Here is a 16,281-nt window from a genome sequence, read left to right on the forward strand (position 1 = left end):
TGTTATATGACTGTAAATAATATAAAAAATATTAAAAATTAATTTTAGACAAATTTCTTTACACATTATTCTTTCACAATGCAGTCATTTTGACTGCTTTTGGGCAATATAGATATATACTAAGTTTCAGTCTTTCTAGTGTTAAAGAATACAATTTAGAGGCCATAAATTTAACATTTTGTTTTTAGATTTGTTTCATGATTTTAAGAAGCGTTTCTTGAACCTTTTCGCTCATTTCTAAAATGTTTAACTTAAGATATTTTTAGACCTCTGGGGCCCCTTGGCTACCCGGGGGCCCCACGCGGCCACTTAATCCGCCCTTGTCCATGGCAGACCGAAGAATTAAAATACATGTGTATAAAGATGTATGGCAGAATCCCCGTTGGTCTATGCCGTGTCGTTCGCTTGGTTGTTTCGTAAGAACGAAGAAGATAGATGAAAAAACTTCCGAATGATCATGGAGCGTAATATTAATTTTAATCGACATAAAGGTGTTACGTTTAATGAAATTTAGATCGTTAGATCGGTACGGTTAATCTCGTGATTATATTTGATCCTAATTTGTAAGAGCGTCAATCTCATAATGTTCACTGGAAGGAATACTATTCTCTGCACAAAGTTTTAATGCATGGACTACACGCGTTTAACCGCATGGCTTCGATCGTGATTCAATGGTTTCTCGACGTTTCCTGTTTGTTTCTCAACCGAGAGAGATACTAGAAGTAGCAATAAAAAGTTCTTGGCATCCCTTCTTTTATATGTATTATATAAATACGTGTAATTTTGTAAAACCTTCTGGAATTATCTGTAACTTATTCAATGTGCTAATTATAAGATTAGAACGTTCTAATATAAATTTATGTACTCATTTAATTTAAATACATTACTAATGTGAACACACCAATTAATTCATTCGATGTGTGCGACTCTTACTCGCAATGTCTTGGCGCATCGATGCTTCCCCGCATGAAAAAAGAAAAAGAAAAAGGAAAATTGCATGTTGCGTGTGCATCGCAACTTCATCTCGTTTTATGTTCGTCCATTGATCAGGGCTAAGTGTCCTTTTTGCATGTTATCGTTAAAATACTAATTACAATATGGCTTGACGTCGTTTTTCCAGCTTATTAACGTAAGATATTTAACTAATTTTATCGTTAAAATGGTTACGAAGAAGCACGTTCACCTACCTTGGATGAATACTTTTTCGTAACCATAGAACGCAGTTCGTGAAATATAAATGTTGACCGGCGCCATTTTCTCTTGCAGACACGGAGAACATCAGATTCGTGTTCGCAGCAGTGAAAGACACCATTCTACAATCAAACTTAAGGGAATATAACCTAGTTTAGACGGCAATACGTAAAACTGAGGACGGTGGATTCAAGAACTTTTCTTATACCCTGACCAAGTATCAGTGTGAACATTGTCGAGTCAGAAACGGGATGATGGAACGAGAGGGATGAGAGGAGAGAAGTTGCAAGGATGAACAAAATAATTTGTGGTGTCATGAAGATACCGTCGCTGTTCCATTACAAGTGTACCAAGTATCGATTAGTAAAATTTATAAGCGGAGGGACGACAGCGATGAACAAAAATATGGACCTAAAAATCTGAGCGTTACTTCTTGAAACGTTCTTTCCTAAACCTTTTCACTGTCAATACCAACAAATTCATTTAGTTTCGTACTCTGTTCGTTGGATTCGTCACCTTTTCATAGATTAGTTTAGTCGATCACGCCTTGGCGGACTGTGTAAATCATCTGATTTTTATATGACAAAGTACCACGATCGATTCACGTAAATACGATAAGCCGGAATAAAACGAGGAAACGATAGGAGAGTGCAGCGATGCCAAACGTGAATGCACCGCGTAACGTCTCACCGAGTGAATTACTTTTGGATCGGGATCATTACGCGGAGAGAAAGAAAGATCTCAGCAAGAAACCGAAGAGAGAGAAAGAGAGAGTGAGGAGGGGTTTGGGTGGAGGAAGAGAGAGAGAGAGAGCGAGAGATGGACAAAATGCTTTTTAAATAAATCACGATTAGTCGGTGACATAAGTGAGAGCAATTCTAGTGCCATGTACTAGTGTGGTGTTTTTATTGCAGTCCTTTATTAGATGCAAAGAGCCAAAGTGTTTTTTTATGTGCCAGAAGCGAGTAAACGTTTTTTCTGCATGTGACTCCAATTCATAAATCATCGTATAAATATTGTTACATATATATGTATGTATATATATATGTGTGTATGTATATATGTATGTATGTATGTATGTATGTATGTATGTGCGCGCGCGTGTGTATATATGCATATATATATATACACACACACGAAATGAAGTATAAGTTAGCGTTGAAAGAAGGCAACATATGCACAGGAACCCTACCACTTTCCAATATTAACAAAAATTCTTAGCGAACATCCGTTTGATGTGATTCTTAGGTAATTCGGGTGATGAAAGATCGGCAGGCTTCCGTCTCCCTAGGATGTGCGCCGTGAACGCGAGGCGAGGGCCACGATCTCACCGGTATTTCCGCGACGTTCGCCGTCGGACGGTGGTGATCGCGTCAGGGCGGATCGAGCGACGAAAAGAGAATGAGCCGGTGTCGGCGATCGGGGATCGGATAGATCTTCGTCATCTCTTGGTCCGGCCCTCGCCCATCGGGACGGCGCAGCGTAGCCGGGAGGGAGGCACGGTCCTCGGAGAACTCGCGCTAGTCGCGCTCCCGGCTCGCATCGTATTCGCATAAAAAAAAAATCATACGTGTGAACTGCTCACTGCCTGCGCTCGCTCATGTCGGCCAGCGCGCTGCCCGCTGCTCGTATTCTCTGATCTTCGACCCCGGCCGCCCGCCGTTCGTTCCCGTCGAGCACTCGCCGGACGTAACGCGCCGATGTAAAGGCGACGGGAACCGGGCCTCGTGGCGCGAACCCGGAGAGTACCAGCACGAAGTAAACCCTCTGAATGATGTTGGACGGATCGGTGGATCGGGGTGGGACGTAGTGGCGCGAGTAGCCGAGGGACGTCTCACCCTGATACCGCGCCAACGCTGCACGCACACTGGGCAGCATGTGTCGTAACTATTTCGTTTTGAACACTGAGTTTATATGAGAGAAGAAATATATATATAAATACATTGATTAAAAATATAATATTAAGAGATAATAACAAATAATAATAATAATAATAATAATAATAATAATAATAATAATAATAATAGTAATAATAATTAATAATAATAATAATAATGAATATTAATAATAATAATAATAATAATATTAATATTAATAATAATAACGCTTGATTTTCGATGAGTGTACGAGGAGGGTACAAGGAAATACGAATTACGAAATGCGTGCGTGTTTTAGTTCGATGCGAGAAAGTGCGAGAACGAGTGCGTGGGGCAATTGAGAAAGAGAGCGTGAAAGGAGTTAGGCGCAGTACCTCGTGCGACTGAGAGGTGTATGCGAGCATGCAGCGTGCGGATGCGAGCGCGCGAGAATACGTTTTAACGTGAGAAAGAGACAGGGAGAAAAGCAGAGACGAACCGGTCGAGACAAACAGGCTTTGTTTCGCCTGATTCGGGTAAACGAACGAGTGGACGCGCATATTTGTGGCTATAGTTCATTTGTAAAATCATTTTTTGTCAAAAAGTATACATTTTTCTGAAAGCATAATACGTTGGGGTATTCTTTCTGTGTGTATAAAATGTAAACCTACCATGCCCACGATAAAATCAATGTTTCTAACTTATTTATAATAAATAATATACATTAATGATAAAAATAAACGCAGTTTGTGACAGTAACACCGATGCACGACACCTAGGACTCAAGGCTCGTCCTTGGCTCGTACTATTATCCTTCATCCTGTTCGCATGCGTAACGACGCTTTAAGTTATATTTTATTTCCGTTATGTAAATGAGAGAAATATATTTTTGTTCTATACAGAGGATGCGTCTCATTTTTTTTTTGTTTACGACCATACCACGGCGGTTCCCGGTTCCTACGGAGAAGACCCAAAGGACGAGACGTTTCGTTTGTCTTCGTCTGCGCACCTGGTAAACAGAATAATTCGTAGGAATCGAAGAACGTAGAATGACGAGCAACGACGAGCGCACCTGGCGTCTAGCGCCGCGTCGATCTTATGCCAGTTACGCCTCCCTTACCTAAGCGAGTACCTCGCGTCGACGCGACGCAACGTGACGTGTCACGGATTGGGTGTCGTCATCGAGAAAGGGACGGCCAGTGCGCTGGGAAGAAGGAAGAAGAGGAGGAGGTAGAGGAAGCGCGCGAGCGCGCGCGCGCAACGTGTACGGCGTACAGTACCGCTGTATCGTTTCCGCGATTATAGTCCTGCGGAGGATCGTCGAAAGGACTACACCCCTGCGTCGTCGTCTCCGATTTGTGATACAACCGAACGAAGTGAACGATCGAAGAGATGAGCCTTTTACTGGAAGAAGAAGAACTCGACGAGTGAGCGCTTTTCCGATCAACGATTACGTTTCGACGCGTCACGAGTCTCTACCCTTGTAGGGCCGAAGTTTCTACCCTCGAATCGAATCGAGAGAAGGGTTCGGTCTCACGACGAATTCGACGTATCTTCCGACGCGAGATCGCCGATGAGATTCTCTCCTTTACGAGTAACAGTGAAATCCCGTGCTCGATAACGTGACGAATCGTTCGTCGATCTCTGAGCAGCGTGACTTCATCCGAGTTCTTTGTGAATCTTTCGTAAAATCGATATGGAAGCTACAAGTGCAAGTACGATACAATGGACGCATGTGATTCTGACGTTCGAATCCGTCGCGAGGCGCGAGACGCGAGACATTGATCCGACGCGCAAAACGGTACTGTGAACTAAAATAGGAAAGTGCGACCGCACTTATACTCCACGTCGACGCTCCCTATCGTGCTCGAAACGAATCGAACTTCCGCATTTCTCTCTCATTTCTGGAACGTCTCTCTTCGTACGCGTAGATTAGAGGTTGTATTTTGGATTCCTGCACGTTGGCATAACGATTCGAATTGTTTTGTGGACGCGTTCGCTTCCGCCAGACTTCAACCGTCGTCGTCGGCACGCGTCTGTAATGGGGCGATCGATCGATACGGCGACCACGCCACGTTCTCAATTTTTCTCGAGTCAATTTGCAGAATGCTCGACGCTCGAGGAGTGACCGTGAAATTAAATTAGTAGAATTCTAGTTAGTCGATCAATGCACAATTGCCGACTAACTCGAGTCACCTTGAATTGCAAGGTACCTTCCGATCTGCCCCAGATCAAATAAGACTGCGGTTCCGATTCGATTCGAAGCCAATTGAAGAATATAAATTCGAGTTATTCGGTACGAACGACACACAGGAAACGAACGTTCCTCTTACAATCGGTAGCGTTTATCAGACGGATAGTAAACGGGATTAGGGTATCAGTCCGAAGACAGGTGAATTTGTTGACAAAATGATATCGGTAAAAGTTACTTTGCAATAAGAATATCGTTCTGTCAGCATTTTAATTCGCGTGTGCGATATTTTTCTTTACCCGATCACTTATTGATCGAAACAGAATCAACAACGTTATCTTCGTCCGAAGTAAGGTGGATTCCCACTATCTGACAATGGCCGATCCGGTGCCGCGATCAGCTACTCGAAAACAAGCGAAACTAGGGCTGTAGTCAGTACAATAGAGTATAGGGAAAAGCGTGTAAAAGCAGATGGCCTCAGGAGCCATCGATCGGACGCGACTCCGAATCTGCAGGTAGACTGCCTGCTGTTTGGATTCGATCCACTTCATGATCGGAACCGGCACCTTCCGGCCAAAATCTAGGGAAAGCCTACTTGAACTAACAACTTACAAGAGATAGTTGGAAGAAATCGAAGGGTAGGCTTTCCCTGGATTTTGGTCGGAACGTGCTGGTTCCAGCCAAGAGATAATCACACCTTCCACTTACGCATACTATCGCACCGTATCCATGTGTTCCGAGTTCGGCTCAACTTCGGTTTAGTAGAGAGTGAAGGCGAAATTCCGTCGCATTAGCCAATTTCTTATTTTGAGGTAACTATTACTTATCCTGAAATAAAAAATTGATATTCATAATACGGAACAGATGGACTTAATTTATTGTATGCGCCTGCTAGTTACGCGACGCAAAGTCCGTTTCCTCATGTTTTTCTATCCTTGATTCATTGACATTATTCTTATCGATATGGCGCAGATTACTACCCTCATACCGTTGTATGATCAACAGGCGCAAATAGTAGATCGATATGGATTTTTAACGTTTACTCCCCGGGCGGTCGTCTTTCTATGAAACGATAAACTCTTGTACTCATAATCAGGAAAAAAGGAGAAGGCGTGGTACTCCCGACTCCTTGCGGTCCCAAGAATATCCTATTTCGCTTCTTTCATCGAAATTATGGAACCGCTCGTAAATGTTTACATGAATCATGGTTTTTGATAAGGAACGTTCTGATCGTTTCTGCGTAGATCTTGGGTGTCAACTGGGGTTGAGATTAGTTGACGAATGACCGCAATTACCCAATGCGATGTCCGATAAGAGGGTCTCTACATTTTTTGTCACACGCACATCGCGCTGAAAATTTGTTTGGAATATTCGTGAAGTTGATATTAAAGTGTTTAAGACATATAACAAAGGTTTATTCATTAAATAGCAAATCAAAATACGTTGCAAGGTCCTCTGACACAATGGCACAAAAAGTATTGTTCCACACAAGGATGGTGTAACTGATGCAAGAAATCCCTCACGACGGTAGTGGGGATAACTTGCCAATGGTGGGAGTGAGAGAGAGGTATCCCAATTACCGTTGTGAGGGATTTCTTGCACCATCTCTGGTCCCACAGAACGACTCGACCTTACCCCTTAAAACTACAAAAATAAGCATGAATGGGGATGCGAAGAAACCAATGAAAGCCTTGAAAACGAAGAGGAAATCGCCTAGAACACAGATGCCTTACCGCTTCCCCGCTTTCACTCTTCGCCTCAAAGACTATACGAAAATTTACAAAAAACCAATAACAAAGACAATCGTCACACTTGGCTTGACGACTCGGTCGACAAGCAAGATTATGCATACTCTCGGTGCGCGCACACAATCGTACACGATTGCATGTACACGATTCGGTGGAGGGTGTTGGATTGGCTCGCGTCCGTCGTCGTCGACGAAGTGGTGGGAACGGCGGTGTCACGATCCGGAATCGGAATATAAAAGTTCCCCGAAGCATCGCCGAGTTTCTATTCGGAGACCAGCGCCGGTCTAGTTGTTCGGCGAGTTCTTCTGACCGTCCTTGGTTTCCTCGAAAGGTCACGACCGGAATTGATTCTCTTCTCCCGATCGTTTCGCTTTTAAACCGGAAACGCGAGTCTCAGTTTCTGGCCGGATCGTTTTCCGTTGGTTCTTTCGTTTCTACTACGAACGACCGCGGTCTTTGTTTCACCGGGATGCCTACTTGCGCGTGTGACAAACAAATGTTCGGCGAGGGAAAACACGTGTGTCAAGTGAAGTCTCGCGACGGCGTTGCCAGCAACGAGGAGACACAGGAATACGACCCTGCCGTTAGGTATGCCTCTCGGTCTCCATTCCATTCTTATTTCCCGGAATTAAACGCTTCTGCGGACGAATAGGCTGCGAATTCCGTCGCTGTCGTCGGTTCGGCCGGTCACGGTGACCACGCGTCAAGGAGGATTCCCACTGTTCGGTGCCGCGACCGGCTACTCAAAAACGGGCGAAACCAGAGCTGTAGTCAGTAGGATAGAGTATAGGAAAAACCGTGTAGAAGCAGGAGGCCTCAGGGTCCCCCGTTCGGACACGAATCTGTTTGGGTTCAACCCGCTTCATGGTCGAAACCGGCACCTTCTGGCCAAAATCCAGGGAAACCTATCCTCCCATTCCTTCCGACTGTCTCTTGTAGGTTGTTAGTGTAGGTAGGACCGCACGACTACCCGCGATGTCGATTAATATCTTCGTAAATTGCCGAGGTACGAATTACACAAATATCCATATTGAATGGTTTCTTTATCAGAAATGTCTGTAGAATCCAATCCTGTGTAGTAAATTCCTCCTTGGCAAAGGAATTTTCACATAAATACGAAAGTGTTGGGTTGGCAACTAAATAATTGCAGAATTTGTCGTTAAATTTCTTATTTAAAATTCGCAATCACTTAGTTGCCAACCCAATAGTACGTGTCAAGTACTCGCTTCAACAATTATTTACAACTATTAAGAAGTAAGAATTCAAAAAGTGGTTTACATGGATATATTGTGGAAAGTCTCCTCTACCTTTTCGTTAGAAAATGAACTTCTTCACTCTCTTAGTTTTCATGTAATACCTCATTTCTCCCGAAAATCATGCATTTTTATAAATACAACGATTTTTCGGAAACTGTACGTGATAGAGCAATTCTGTTTCCAGATTCGTGTTCGGCACGAGAAACTGTATAAAAATCACGTGATGGATATTGCAAAAATTTTTTGTGTTGGACAGTGTCATCAGACATGACGTGTATATGTATACGTGTAACGATTCTCAACGTAACAGTTTTTAATATTGTCCGCTGTCATTTGACATTTGACTCGTTCATCATCGTGAGATTTCGAGCGCGTCCATAATGATCAATGAATAATCGTCGTAACCCTAGAAATTTTTCAAACTACTCGCGAAGAACTGATAAACCCGAGCCCCGAGTTGTCGTGATCGTGTCACGTCCGGTTCGCGATTGGCCGGTGGTGGGGAACGGAAAAGAAAATAATTACAGAGATGTCTGAAACAGGAAACGATACCGATGCTTATTGTCACTGCAAGAGAGAAATGGAAATAGAGCGAGAGAACTGTTCCAAGTAACGGAGAGAGATTACTCATCGATTCGGATAAGATAATTACATATATCGAAGAAACAGGAAGCGCCCATACGCGATTAAATCTATATTTGTGCGTTGCTATCTTCTTTTTCATTCTTCTTTTTACGTAGATACATAGATGGATCCGTGCGACTCCGAAATCCGAACATCGAGCTCATGGATCAGGACATCCTGTACCATCTCGCGCTGGGTAGCGGGTCGCACGACCTCGTCGAGATGTTCGGTGACGTTAAGGTAAACGAAAGTACACACGGTCGTCGTTACGACGCAGGCTGCAATGTGCAATTGTCCTAAAGAGCCAACGCGACCATTTCTCGCTGATCTCGTTACGATCTTTCTTTCCAGTTCGTCTGCATGGGAGGAACGCCGAAGCGCATGGAACAATTCGCACATTACATAATGAAGGAGATAGGCCACAAGCTTCCAGCCGGGACGACGCTCCTCGACATCAGCCAGTATTCATACCGTTACAGCATGTACAAAGTCGGTCCGGTGCTATCTATCAGCGTGAGTACACTCGATATCGGTCGCGGAAATTAGGTCACGGGTAGCAGCCCTTTCCTTGCTACATCAGGCACCAACCGCAACAAGCTGAAACGAAAACGTTTTCTTATCACGTTTAGCACGGAATGGGAATTCCGTCGGTCGGGATCCTGCTCCACGAGGTAATCAAGCTGATGTATCACGCGAAAGTGAAGGACCCGATATTCTTCAGGATCGGTACTTGCGGTGGTATCAACGTCGAAGGTGGTACCGTGGTAATTTCCGAAGAAGCGGTCGACGGAATGCTGAGAACTTACTTGGAAGTGGTGAGTCCGTTGGGTTTTATTACGAATTGCCATCTGGTGGCCTCTGACACAAATTAACATTTCGAATATATTGGCCGATATTCAGAGTTGTTGCTTATTCTTAAGATCGTCTTAAAAATTTCCTATCCCTGTCTATCCCATATTTTCAGCCAACGTATTTATTTTCCAGCCTGTGCTTGGTAAACTCGTGAGAAGACCCGCGAAGCTTGATCGGCAGCTGACTCGAGAGTTGAAGGCCCTCGCGCATCGCGACGATCCTTACGACACTATAGTCGGCAAGACGATGTGTACGTGCGACTTCTACGAGGGACAAGCGCGAATGGACGGTGCGTTCTGCGAGTTCTCGGAACAGGAAAGGATGGACTACCTCAACGAGCTGCACAGCAACGGTGTGGTCAACATAGAGATGGAGAGTATCGCGTTCGCGGCCCTCACCCATCTCGCCGGTATCAAGTCTGCCGTCGTCTGCGTCACGCTGATAGACCGGTTCAAAGGGGACCAGGTAGATTCGTCGAACAGCTTCGTCGAAACATTTCATTTTCGAAATATTTCAACGCGTGCGCCATGTACCGATCGATGCGTGGAATTTTCAGGTGATGGCACCAAAGGAGGTGCTTGACGAGTGGCAGATAAGACCACAACAGTTGGTCGCGCGTTATATAACCAGATACCTTCAGCGAAAAGGACGGCTCTCGTTGGAGGGTCACGGATCGATGTGCGTCAAGAGCCCCCGTCGGTTCAAGCTCGTGCAACAGGAATCGGAAAACTACGATTAAGCCAGTAAGCGTGAGACGAAGGAATCGGTGAGCATTCGACGTGCATCCGGTTTGGATCGCGTTACAAGGAGGAGACTGCTCACTGTGGAAGCAGGGCGAGAAAGAGAAAGCACTGGACTCGTTGATCGATTCTACTTGTTGACGATCGGCTCGTTCCTTCGAATCAAATTTTAATTCGTTCATCTCGACCGAGAGAGAAGTATCATTGAGAGCAGCGACGAGTGGCTATTATGGGTTCAGACCGGGAGCGTATATTCTCTTTCTTTCTTTCTACGTTGCGTTTCATGTCTGTGGTATTTAAAGAGAAAAAAATGGATAACTCGTTTGGTAGATGTTTTCGTGCGACGATACTTTGGCAAGGCTCACACGTTCAAATGATGATCGATCAACGTGAATCGAATGGTTCGGCGATCGTACTTCACTCGTCAGCGTGTATCTATTAGAGTTTCGTGACGACGCTTGAGTCTCAAATGCACGGCGTACCTGTAGCGTTGTCACGGTAGACGGTCGATAGCAAGACGTTAAGGTTCCTTTCGAGTTCTTTGAGAGAGACGATCGCGAGAAACCTCGATCGGTCGTTACCATGCGCTGCTTACGCGTGGTAATTCAAGTACAGTACAAACCAGACACAGGCATTGAAAACGAAACGAAGAGAATCAGCAGAGTACACGACGTATGTCGTGTTTTATGCACCGTGTACAACATTCGTTAACGACGCTCGGCCACGTATCTATCGTCCATGTGTTTTCTATAACGGTGTAAGTTCAAGTGTATCCCTGTTAAAGAAAACCAGCGATTGACGATTAGGACGTACAATAGAAGTTTAACGTTCGTCGATCAAAGATCCGCGAGAATGTAATCAGCGAACGTCGAGAACATTTTGTACACGGTATCAAAGATGGCGGATGGCCCTGTCGCGACGCTCGCGGTTCGATCGTTTTTGCATAGCCGGTGATTATTTTTAAACCGCGTCTCAGGGACGCTCGTTCGATAATGTTAAGGTTCCGTGTAACGCTAGTTCGTTCGAGTAGCTACATTCCACATAGTTGTACGAATATGCATCGGTACTTAGGAGGCACCTACCGTCGTTCGATCGACGACGCGATCGGGGTTTTCATTGCGAAGCTTAGGCCGTTATTCAGAGTCGTTGCTTATTCTTAAGACCATCTTGAGCATTTGTTATCCCTATCTATCCCATATTTCCATTCTTTGTTTTATATAGGAAACAGGGACTTAAGCAAATGCTTAAGGTGATCTTAAATATAAGTAACGACTCTGAATACCGGCCTTAGTTCACATGTAAACTCGTTTTTCTGTATTTCGTCATTTCAAATATCGGTCGAAGGGTTCATTTTCAATGACGATTAATTGCAATTGGTGATCAGAAGCATTTTTAGAACGTACTTGATGCGTTTAGGTAAGAAAACGTTGAAATTTTGTTACCGTATTTCCATGTACATGTAAATGTGTTCAACGATAAAACGTTTCTCTGGCTATGAGTAATACGTCTGTGTACCCATTATACGTATTGTATTATTAAGGAAATGTTTATTTCGAACACTTGTTGCTGCGAACACTTGAAGAGTCGAGTGAATCTTTTGTATGCGTCGCGGTAAAATTCGAGTAATAACACGATCGTTGCGTTTTAATTGCTTCAACGCAATTTTAAACTTACCTCACTTAGAGAATTTAAAATAGCTCCGCGCTAAAACTGATCACGCTCCAACGTTTGCAAATAATAATAATAATAATAATAATAATAATAATATTAACAATAACAATAATAATAATAATAATAATAATAATCGTTGCTGTTTGAATTACGAGGGAAACGGTGCTCGATGCATCGACGTACATAAATAAATTCATAGCTATCACGCAGTACGCACAATTACCAGTTTAACGTTTATTGTACGAGTTTGCGTAAAGGTTCACGGTGGCTGTTCAAAGTTATTGTTGGTGTTTATCACGGTTCAGGCTCCAAATGCCGCGACGGTTAATTATATATTTTTGTGATTACTCCAATGTTCCCACATATCGTACCGTGTTTACTATTACCAATATTATAGTTGACGATGTTGCGCACGATTCGCGTGCTGATCTTGCGATATACGTTCATTAATATCGTTGAGCGCCGTTTATTACCTCCGTACTGTTAACGTCAAACTCTCTTTGGAAAAACCGACGGTGCTGGAAATCGAGTTTGTCCATTGATAGATCGACCAATATTGTCCGCTCAGAGATTGATTTTAACAAAAAAAAAAAATTGTTTGTTATCTCGGATGCCAAGTGTATGGAATCGATTTCAATGTTCTGCGAAGAGCCTAAAGCTACATATAGAGATACGTAATTTAGGAACGTCAGAGTCGAAGTTTCACTTGCGACAAATTGCAAAATGAGTTGCATAAAAAAATAAAATGGCTACGCGCTCTTCTGAGTTTACGCGTAGATGTGAAATAAGTTCTTAGAAACTGTTAGAAACTGCGCTTTCCTTTTCGTCCGCATCATTAATTTGCCGTTTTCGATTCGGCTACTTCAGAATCGGCACACGCCTCAGTTCAAGAACATATACGTTTTTATTTTCTATGAACAACGACATATCTGTGATGCGTATTAAGAAATTAATGTCGAGTATTATGAGGAGTACCAAATGTTGTTGATACACTTATAAAATACACTTATTCGATTTAAAGAGGAGAAGAACGGAAGGAACGTGACTTCTCTCGATCGTGTACAGTCGTACACGTTGCACGCGTATGCCTACGTCAGTGGTGGGGCACGAAATCCCTCACGACGATAGTGGGGGTAACCTACCATATGGTGAAAGTGAGAAAAAGCAAGACGAAGGCGCAAGAGGGGAATAGTAGTGGGGAGCAGCGCTGTCAGAATGTAGAATTTCTCCTCTTCCCGTGCTCTCCCCACTACTGTATGCTGCTGTATGCTCGATGTGCTCTCCCCACTTACATATCGTATTATTAAACATGTCCAGGGACCGTATAATTTATCCTTCGGCCGGAAAGTGGGGACGACGCGACCATGGTGGGGACTGGTACTTGATAGGTTCGCTTCGCGAAGGCGCATGAGGAGAATAGTAGTGGGAATCGAAATACGGGCGAAAAAGAGGGGAAGCGAGCCGTGCGGGAAAAATTATACGGTTCGATGGATATCCCCAATGATCATGGGTAACGTATGTGGGGGAAAAAAAAGCACGGGAAGAGGAGAAATCCTACATTCTGGCAGCGCTGGTGGGGAGCATACTTGCCAGCAAAAGGCCCTACCTACCCCTACCACTAGCAAATTGGCTCGATTTTCCTCTGGCGAGGACAGCGTAACGCAGGCATAGCCAATGGTGTCGTGACACGACCTTCAGTGGGAGCCTAGATGGGGACGAATTAAGTAGTGTGAGCGCATTATGGTCCGCTGAGTTACTCTGACTATTGCACGTGGTGGGGAGAGCCGTTGGAGTAGGGAGAAATGAGTGAAACATGCCTGGCGTAACGCACTGCGTGACAGAGGGGAATCGAGTCAATTTGCCGGTAGAAGGGGTAGGTAGGGCCTTTTGTAACTATGGTGGGAAGCCAGAAAAGAGGGGAAATCGCTCGTGAGGGATTTCGTGCCCCATCATTGGCCTACGTCGACCCGTCGACGATCTCGTAGACCTTTGTTCAAAAATTTTATGAATCTTATGAGACGTGTAATCGAACGGGGGTGTATTTATCATCTGTTCGTTAAGCGTTAAACGATCCTACTATATTCTGTAGACTCTTCATCTGTCTTACCTGTTGAACTAAAAGTTTTCAGTACGTCTATGAGAACGGTGTATTGCACCGTAACGCTGACGTAAAGGCGAATTTATTCTCTTTCATTTTGGACAAAGCATTCTGCACGACATGAAAGGTCTAAATTCGTCTCGGATCACTGATATTACACATATGTACTCGGCCGTCGCCGTCGACTCTCTTTCACTATCAACGTATTTGTTTGTACGCGACACTACCCACGTGATGAGTACCTAATCTGTCTTTATACATATAGAAATCGATTGTCGTATGACAGATGGATTATATTATATATATATATATGTATATAACGTTATGTATTGTGCACCATGTCATGGAAGGACAATAAAAAAAAGGGAATGAACGTCATGCGCCTCTTTATTCTCGTTCGTGAAAAAAATGCAACGTGTATGTTCTTCGCGTCGCATCCAAGTCTTTACTTGTCTCGTCCTCTATTTTCTTCAAAAGAAAATACGGTCAACATAGACACGTGTGTACTATACTTGCGGTCCCGAGAGTCTAGGACCGTTTCGCGCAGCTTGGAAGATGATGGTGGCAGCAGGGGTCGGATCTTTTATCCCTCGGCCGGAAAGTGGGGACGACGCGACCATGGTGGGGACCAATAGTTGGTAGGGGTATGCACTGATTTTCACGGTACCGCTGCGGAGAGCTTCGCGAACGCGCATGAGCACGCATGAGGGGAATAGTAGTGGGGATCGAAATACGGGCGAAAAACAGGGGAAGCGAGCCTCGTGGGATAAATTACGAGACCCTTGGATGGTGGTCGCAGCGAACTCCCTCCACACGGTTCAGTATGCGCGGTAAAGCATTGAGATGCGCAGAACGATCAAAAATTGAACTGTGCCCGGTCTTAGACTCTCGGGACCACGAATATATGTACCGATCCGACGACTACCACGTGCCATCGTTTCAGTGGTCATTGGGAACAAATAGAAAAGACCATCGATTCAAGATAAACGTTTATTCCGTAAAATAATGTACAAATAAATAGGTGTGTGTACGTGTGATCGGAGATGAGCAGAATGCACTTCGTCGATCTTTCCTCATTGTCTTCGCTGCATCGAAACGCGTGAGTTTCGCAACGATCGATCATTCGTTTTCCGTTACCTTTCACACGCTCGTTCTCTTCCTCTTTCACGCGGGCACACGCACACGCTTTCTTCCTCTCTCTCATGAGGTTCTCACATCTTCTCGTTGGAAACAAAACTGGAGGATAGTCACGTACAAAAATCGTGGGAATGACGTCGTCGTTCGCTGCACGTGAAAGTGCTGGACAATGAGCACAGTCATCGTCGAGCCGTGCCGCGTGAGACTGGTTGGAATCGGAATCTATGATGATTCCTGTGCAACGTACAGTTGGTCGGTTAGAAAAAATGCGTTTCTTTGTTTCTCCATTGGGAAGTCTTTGGGCTACGCGTGGCCTATAGAAGAAAAATGCATTTCAGACGGTTTCTTCATGCATTTCTGATATTTCCTATAGTTTTATGCATTGCATACAGCGTTTATATTCTTCTACCGCAAATATGTGAAGTCCACGGTTTGGGTTCTATTGGGATTGCTTAACAGGAATCCGGGTGTCGGAATTTCTGCGGGGAACGCATCGCGTCTCGATATCGGATCGTTCGCAGAGATGTTGCTAGAAAACGACAGTATTGAATGCAACGACGACAGGAAATACAGGACATCGTCCATTTCTTATCACGTTTCTCAATGATCGAACGTCGTAATAAGTACTGATCACGTTTGAGATTGGAGTTACGACTATGGTCGATATTCAGAGCCATTAGATTTAAGATCGCCTTAAGCACATGCTTAATTCCCTGTCTCCTGTATAAGACAGGGACTGGAAATATGGGATAGAGAGGGATAGCAAATGCTTAAGACGATCTTAAGGGACTTTAGCAGTGTGAAACTTAAAAAAAATCGAACTTTTTTTGCATTTCTCGAAAGTTTATACCTTCAAAAATATCATACTAAAATTTCAAGGTCGGATCTCAACTAGTTTTCGAGTGACAGTCTTCCAA

At 44.1% G+C, this 16,281-nt stretch overlaps 2 protein-coding genes across 5 annotated transcripts in view; both read left to right on the forward strand.

Moving 5' to 3' along the window:
- The window catches only part of Galphaq (G protein alpha q subunit), a 30,541-nt gene extending 28,921 nt beyond the window's left edge, over window positions 1-1,620 (forward strand). For 2 of the 3 annotated variants that reach the window (XM_026815001.1, XM_018027443.2), the window contains one exon: window positions 1,267-1,620. In XM_026815001.1, the coding sequence (XP_026670802.1) occupies window positions 1,267-1,349 (83 nt within the window). In that variant the 3' untranslated portion in view covers window positions 1,350-1,620. The remainder of the gene's footprint in view (window positions 1-1,266) is intronic. The other variant, XM_018027442.1, reaches the window with a different exon arrangement.
- A 2,606-nt stretch (window positions 1,621-4,226) lies between these two features.
- On the forward strand, window positions 4,227-13,284 carry LOC108626650 (uridine phosphorylase 1). Of its 2 annotated transcripts, none has more exons than XM_018027448.2 (6): window positions 4,227-4,474; window positions 8,983-9,106; window positions 9,218-9,379; window positions 9,496-9,681; window positions 9,851-10,183; window positions 10,275-13,284. In XM_018027448.2, exons 1-6 carry the CDS (start codon window positions 4,440-4,442, stop codon window positions 10,455-10,457), a joined length of 1,023 nt encoding a protein of 340 aa, XP_017882937.1. In that variant the 5' UTR covers window positions 4,227-4,439; the 3' UTR covers window positions 10,458-13,284. The 2 variants fall into 2 exon arrangements, with proteins under 2 accessions (XP_017882937.1, XP_017882935.1); XM_018027446.2 differs by lacking the exon at window positions 4,227-4,474 and adding an exon at window positions 5,141-7,574.
- Window positions 13,285-16,281: the final 2,997 nt, after the last annotated feature.

This window comes from Ceratina calcarata, unplaced genomic scaffold (genome assembly GCF_001652005.2).
Source record: "Ceratina calcarata isolate Rehan_Ccalc_2016 unplaced genomic scaffold, ASM165200v1 scaffold423.2, whole genome shotgun sequence".
NCBI classification, from domain to species: domain Eukaryota; kingdom Metazoa; phylum Arthropoda; class Insecta; order Hymenoptera; family Apidae; genus Ceratina; species Ceratina calcarata.

Bases quoted from the DNA above. Each gene is read 5' to 3' on its own strand.
- LOC108626650 (XM_018027446.2), top strand. From the start codon at position 7,456: ATGCCTACTTGCGCGTGTGACAAACAAATGTTCGGCGAGGGAAAACAC. The intron at 7,575-8,982 runs GTATGCCTCTCG...CTTTTTACGTAG, and splicing joins GAATACGACCCTGCCGTTAG to ATACATAGATGGATCCGTGC. The intron at 10,184-10,274 runs GTAGATTCGTCG...TGGAATTTTCAG, and splicing joins ACCGGTTCAAAGGGGACCAG to GTGATGGCACCAAAGGAGGT.